This window comes from Octopus bimaculoides, chromosome 11 (genome assembly GCF_046866305.1).
Source record: "Octopus bimaculoides isolate indiv1 chromosome 11, ASM4686630v1, whole genome shotgun sequence".
NCBI lineage: Eukaryota > Metazoa > Mollusca > Cephalopoda > Octopoda > Octopodidae > Octopus > Octopus bimaculoides.
The window spans coordinates 83,009,169-83,016,668 of record NC_142938.1 but is presented as its reverse complement, the minus strand read 5'-3'; the positions used below and the strand labels follow the sequence as shown (position 1 = coordinate 83,016,668).

At 31.5% G+C, this 7,500-nt stretch overlaps 1 protein-coding gene across 1 annotated transcript in view; it reads left to right on the top strand.

The window, feature by feature from the left end:
* LOC149133420 (uncharacterized) overlaps positions 1-7,500 on the top strand; it is an 18,719-nt gene that overhangs the window by 6,620 nt on the left and 4,599 nt on the right. The window contains exons 2-3 of the mRNA XM_089360492.1: positions 2,569-2,676; positions 6,999-7,047. Of these exons, the coding sequence (XP_089216618.1) occupies positions 2,569-2,676; positions 6,999-7,047 (157 nt within the window). The remainder of the gene's footprint in view (positions 1-2,568; positions 2,677-6,998; positions 7,048-7,500) is intronic.

Here is a 7,500-nt window from a genome sequence, read left to right as displayed (position 1 = left end):
ATTGAAATTATCGAAAATAAGTTCTATTCAAAAATATAGCTACTCGTCAGATCGTAAGTAGAACAATAATTAGATATATATCTCAACCAACAATAAGTACCAAATGAATTAATATGAAATACTTATTATATAAAGATAGAAAAATTATTTAAAAAATATCATAATATCAAAATAATAACCATTCAATAATCATCCCTTCATCCATAATAATAACATGTATATTAATATACAAAAAACATCTTACCTAAATTATCATTGTTTTAAATTATCATTGTTTTAAATACAAGTTGAACGAAGTTTAAGTTTAAAATAATAATGAAGATAAAATTAGTACATATTTAACCTGTGTAATAGTTAAAGCTATACTATTTAAAGCTAAAGACGTTTATTTAATTATGATTAAAGATCAATTGAATAATAGAAAAATACAAGATTATTTATTTCTACAAACGTAATAATAAAAAATATGAATGAAAAAATTATGAATGGAAAAAATTATGAATGAAAAAATTAGGAAAGAAAAAATTATTAAGAATAAAAGGTTAAACTTTATATATATATACAAAGTTTTGATTTTAAAAAAACTTTAACGATATTATAAACTATAAAGATTAATAATTAATCAAATAATATTAATCAAAAATAATCGAAAATATATCAACACTATTCCAATCGAAGTTCTAATATTATGTTGAAATGAAACTATAACTTCTAAATAATATAGTGTTAAATAAGTTATCTATTAAAATAATCTATAAAGAACCAAATGAATAGTATAAAAACAAGAATACATATTATTTTCAAATAGTAGAAAATCTTTAGCGAAGTGAAAACAGTACTTATCCAAATTTTTCCGTAATTCAAACTGAAAAACTAAGACGTTATCTAATAGCTATAGCGTTTTAAGCAAGAGTTCGCGCGAAAATACTACATTAAAAAAGAACGTTTAAATAGAGAATAGAATACGAAAGCATGAATGAAATAATAATACTTAAATAAATGAATGAAAAATTTAAAATTTATATAACTAACAACATAAAAAGAACAAAAAACTATAGTTATCTTATAAAACATATTAATAAATATTAAATTCTAATATATATAATAAATAAATAAAAATATTAATAGTCGTAAATTAAATAATATTATGAAATAAACTAAAATACTACTATTGATTTAGTCTTATCAAAATCGTAGTGTCATTGTAATATAAAACCTTAAACTTACTAAAAAATTAACCTACCAATAAAAACAAAATATAGCTACTAGAATAATTAAATAGATACCCCAACACACACCCTAATACATACATACATATATACATACATACATACACATATACATATATATATATATATATACATATAAAAACAAATACACTCATACACACATATAAAAATAAAGAATAATATATATAAATACACACTCATCCTCCCATGCTCTCAAATATACATATTATATAGATACACATATACAGACATATATACATACACATAAAAATACACATATATATACAGAAAAAACATGCATATACATATACATATATACATATACATATATACATATATATACATATATATATACACACATACATAAATATATATATATATATATACACCCATAAATATATACACCTACTAATTTATATAGACAAATTAAACTTAAACTTCGTTCAACTTGTATTTAAAACAATGATAATTTAAAACAATGATAATTTATGTAAGATGTTTTTTGTATATAATATACATGTTATTATTATGGATGAAGGGATGATTATTGAATGGTTATTATTTTGATATTATGATATTTTTAAAATAATTTTTCTATCTTTATATAATAAGTATTTCATATTAATTCATTTGGTACTTATTGTTGGTTGAGATATATATCTAATTATTGTTCTACTTACGATCTGACGAGTAGCTATATTTTTGAATAGAACTTATTTTCGATAATTTCAATTGATTTTAATCGATTTAAATTTCTTTTCTATTTGAAAATTGGTTATGAAACACGTGTAATCTTTTTATTATATTTATCTTATGATATTTACTTTACTTTATATTATACTCATTTATTGTGCTTTTAATTATTAATTTTTCTATATGTGATAGTGGATTTTCATCGATGAGTTCTTGAAAATTGGTTATTTTCCCTAAAACTATATATATATATATATATATATATATATATATATATATATATAATTATGTGTATTTCTTCTATCTTAATGAATAAAAATTCTTCTGATAGAATAAATGGGTTAATAGAAACCAATGTAGCGAAGAACACAAAATAACTGTGGTTAGCTCCTGTTTTTAAGGCAGGGACTCCTTGAAATTTTGGGTATTTGAGTATATTTAAGAATTTAAGGATTGGAGAAAACGCATGTTATAAGTATGCAATTATAACATGTGTTTTCTCCAATCCTTAAATTCTTAAATATATATATATATATATATATATATATATATATATATATGCCAACTTCCTAATATGCTCGTATATATGTATGAACAATTTAATAAAATAAATTATTCCCAATTTAGAAATCTCTTGTTTTATTAGGCAAATTCAAATCTGATTTCACAAAATTATATGCTGCTCATGATTGATACGGACGAATTTCCGCATTCTGCAATGGCCTACCCGTATTGGATAAAGACACATATCACCGTAAGTATAACAAATATTTTTTAGTAAATTATTTTTTTATGCAGTTGTGTGCATTCGTACATGCAACTGTGTCAACTTAAGCACAAATATGCATATACAATTTCACAAATTCGAACGCACCGTGCACACACATACAGACACTTGCACACATGCATAAGTGCAAAGGTACATACACACGCACAGAGATGCACATATTCATACACGTAAACATAAGTAAACACACACACACACACACACACACACACACACACACACATACACACACACACACACACACACATTTATATATATATATATATATATATATATATATATATATATATATATATATATATATATATATATATATATATATACAGTGAAGAGATTCAAGAAATTGTTCACCTGATAAATCATATGGAATATTGAGAAATTTCACTGAAATCTGCGCTAAAACATTATGAAAGAAATCAAATATTTCTGCAATTCACCGGTTTCACACTTTTAAAAGATATTCTTTCTAATTAATGATGTTGCCATAATTTCACGATTTTATGGCTAGCTCTTGTAGGCGATAAAGCGTTAATTTCTTATGTAGTTGTTCATAGTATCAGCGGGGAGGGAGTTAAATAAATATTTACAGTAACTGGGAAGGTTAATATGTTGAATAATTTTTTCGGTCAGTTATTAATAGTAATGTATATAGGAATGGAAATTAATAAAATCTGCGTGTTCAAGTGCAGTGGCTAGTTTTAAATGAATGCATCTCTCCATTAAGCCGACATTCTTCACGTGTGTGCCTCTGTGTGTGTGTATGTATGTGCAGTGGTGTTTCACAAGGCACTGTGTTGGGTCCACGTCTTTTCATCATCTTTATCAATGACGTTACTGCTATCTTCAAGCGCAATAACATAAGAATCTTTGCAGATGATTGCAAGATTTAGAAGGTCATCAATGAATTAGGTGACTAGGCATGCCTTCAGTCAGATCTACTGGCTGTTATCCAATAGGTGAAAAAGGCTAATATGCTGCTGAACGGGGACAAATTTGAGTTAATCCACTTCGGAAAAGAGGATAGCCTGAAACTCTCATAATCCCTTTCATCGGGTGAAACTCTCATAATCCCTTTCATCGGGTGAAAATCTCATAGCATCCCAAAACATCAGAGATTTAGGAGTAATTGTTGAACAACAACATAGGCTAGGCCGCTCATATAAACAGCAAAGTCGACATGGCACGCAGAATGTGTTACTGAATTCTCAGAACACATTCAAGAGATATTCACACTGTTATCCTTCTCTTCTCCACTTTTGCTTGACCCCATCTTGAATACTGTTGTCCACTGAGGTCTCCCCATACGAAACAAAATATCATGAAAGTTGAACCATCTCAAAGGTCAATTGCAAAAAAGATGGATGGCATGACAGGCTTTGTCTATTGGGGTCGACTAGAAAAGCTTGAGTTTTATTCTCGGTTTGAGCGCTACATCATCTGCATGATGTGGAAAATATTCCATCAGCATTGCCCAAATGATGTTCGTATCACCATTAAGATACATCCAGATTTGTGCCCCGTGCTACCTGTCCACAACATAGATCACATTCGCATGTCATAACAACAATACGGCACAATTATTTCACCTCAGTTGGCCCCGCTCTGTTTAATATTACATCAAAACACATTAAAACAGAAATAGACACCATAAAGTTTAAGAAATCTTTTGACAAATTCATTCAATAAATCCCGGGCAAACCTCTACACTCGGATATGTCTCCGTAAACAATAACCCTTTTCTTAAGTGAGCCATGCTATCCGATTCCTGATCTGAATGACTTCGCCAGGTGGTGCTATTAAGTAAGACATGGCGTGGGCCAATACTGGCCGAAACATATCTAAGTATCAAAGTTTATGTGTGATTACTAATCTGTTGAACAACAGCATAGTCGAGATGGTATGTTTTCTTCTCTTACTCTTGTTTTTTGCAAACATCTTCAAAATGTCTTTCTAAAATGAAATTCCATTATGCAGCTGAGGAGTACATTTTCATTGTTCATTCTGTGGTTTCTCACTACATGAATAAATGGAGCTTGTACGAAACGTACGTACTGCTATAACCTATTGAATGTGTGTTGCTTAACTTCAAATTTTATTCACCAAATCTCTTGATTTTGTTTTTGGTTTTTACCCTACCAAATTCTAGTGTCTCAAACATTTTAAGTACCACATTTAATCTTTTGATTAAATATATATATATATATATATATATATATATATATATATATATATATATATACTGATAGATAGATAGACAGCTAGATAGATACAGGGAGCGAGAGAGAGAGAGAGAGATAGAGAGAGATGTGTGTACACACACTCATATGTGAAAGAACGAGGTGAAAATGAAATACTCAGCATAGAAACCAAATGCAAGTTAATTATTACAATCTATATATAAGACACATGATGTGTATCTGTGTGTTTGTCATGTCTTTAAAACTCGAGAGGCACCCAACCGATTTTAATGAAATCTTACGCACGCATTTCATAGGGTCTAGGGAATGTAATGGCCCCACAAAAGTTTCTACTTCTTGCCTAATGCAGGCCCAGGGGCAGATAAACCACATTTTTGAAGCATTTTGACAGCGTTAAGGCCCATGACTTGAAGAGTTATCCAGTCGCTCTCCTCCACATTTACAACAAACATTAATCATGCTCCTCGAATTACTGCTGGCCAGATTTCCGACGCCGACTATGGGCCCCACCAAAAAATGCAGATTAATCAGATTGGAGTAGGAGGAATTTCAACCATGTTTCGTGGTCTGCTACCACAACAGCTCCTTTATAGGATCCAGTTAGCTCAAGACATCATCAGGAGGAACCACGTCCGGTGTCGGCTCCTACTCCTCTACCGTTTTGACGTGGCGGGGCCACCCCCTTTCGGAGGTGTCTTCAGCTCTGGTGTTGGGTGCATGTCTTCTTTCACTGTTTGTGACTGTTCTAATTCAACTGTGGAATGTCCCTGCACTGAGTTTTATCTTTGTTTTAGGCCATTTTCCGAAGATAAAGTATTGATTCTACTTATGCAAGATAAGAATCGTATAATATTTCATGAAAATCTTTTTGTCTAATTTGGCAGAGGAAATCAGAAGAACATTAAAATTTTTGTCGGTGCCCTGTTGATGCTTCATGTTACCATCCCGCACACCACCGAGCCATGTGCGTGTGTGTGCGGTTGGGTAAAGGCCCAACAAACTCATTCATCCATTGTCCAGAAGTGTCCTGTTGATGTTTCACGTTTCCAATCCTGCGCAATGCAGCATGGTCCGGCAGCATGCCTGCTTTCTACTTCATCCATGTCTGACCTATATAATGCAAAATGTTCATACAAAAAACACAAACCGCTGTTGTGACTCACAGCCATTTGAGTTTGACCGCGTGACCCCTTCCGGAAGCTACACTCGTCACCAGCAATTAGTCCGCCCCTCGTGTTTCTCCCCGCCCCACACCGTTCAGTCGGACAAGTAAATACAGGGTGCCCCAGGATTAATAATGATTTGAGTGAAATCGGGTGCATTTTTTTAAAACTCACTTTTATATATATATTTATCATGTCCAATTTGTGTTAAAAGTGTATAAAGTTTAAAATTGGTTTAATTTTCTATTCATTCTTGTTGGTCCCGTCTTATTTGTCCATGACAGCCTCTTTTCAATTTGGCAGCAATTATTTTCTTTACTTCCATCTCCAAGATGCAGCAATCGTTTAGCTGATCTTAAAGAACGCATTCAGTTAGCATATTGTATCAAGGAGTGTCTGTGCGGTTGAGTAGCATGCTTTTCACCTATGTCGCCTTGGGTTCAATCCCACTTTGCGTCACGATTGGCAATTTTCTTTCATTACAGCTCGGAGCCGACTGAAACCTTGTTTATTATATAATTGCCATTACTGTATTGATATATAAAATAACATAAAACTCACTTATTATTGTCATATAATAAACAAACAGAAGTTCGTGCATGAAATTGATCATTTTTCTACTCCAATTATTACATGCTTTTTCTTATAAAATACTCACATATAGGAGGAGTAAATCTCTCTATATAATAACACTTTAAATGTGGCTCCCGAGAAAGAGTAAAAGTAATTACCCGATCAACGACGGGTATTACTGCTAGCACTTGATTAAATGAAGAGACGTTATTCCATGAAGATTACTCTTGTGGCGAGAACAAAAAGAAAAACAAAACACTTCTATATGATTATATAATTATATGTTTGTGTGTGCGTATTTATGTATGGAAGCATGTAAGTATCTATGTATTCTTATTGAAATTATAAATTTCAGCTCAAAGAACTGGAATCAGGTGTAACAGCAGGACCGGAGGACGTAGTACGTAAGTAATATTTTGATTGTTACTCAAAGTGATACATACATGCACATACATACAGACACATACCTAAACACACATAATACACACATACAGACAAACATACATACATATATGCATGCATGCATGCATGCGTGAGTGGGCACGCGTGTGGTTATCAAAATAATTCATTGTTCCGTTAAGATAATAAACAAAAATATACACCATACAGACACCATCCAGTGAGAGATAAATACCATTTAATGTGCACAGTATGAAGATAGGAGCTGGTAATAGTTTCTTTCTCTGTGCCTCCAAGCAATCTGAGGCTCTGAGCACATGGTTCGTTCTACTTCTGAAGAGAATAGACCATGTGCTCAGATCTTCTGGATTGCTTGGAGACACAAGGCGTGTTGTAAAAAAACCTATTTGAGACAGCCTGTCTAGAGCCGTATTTTTGCTCTGTGTACCTTCCTACTA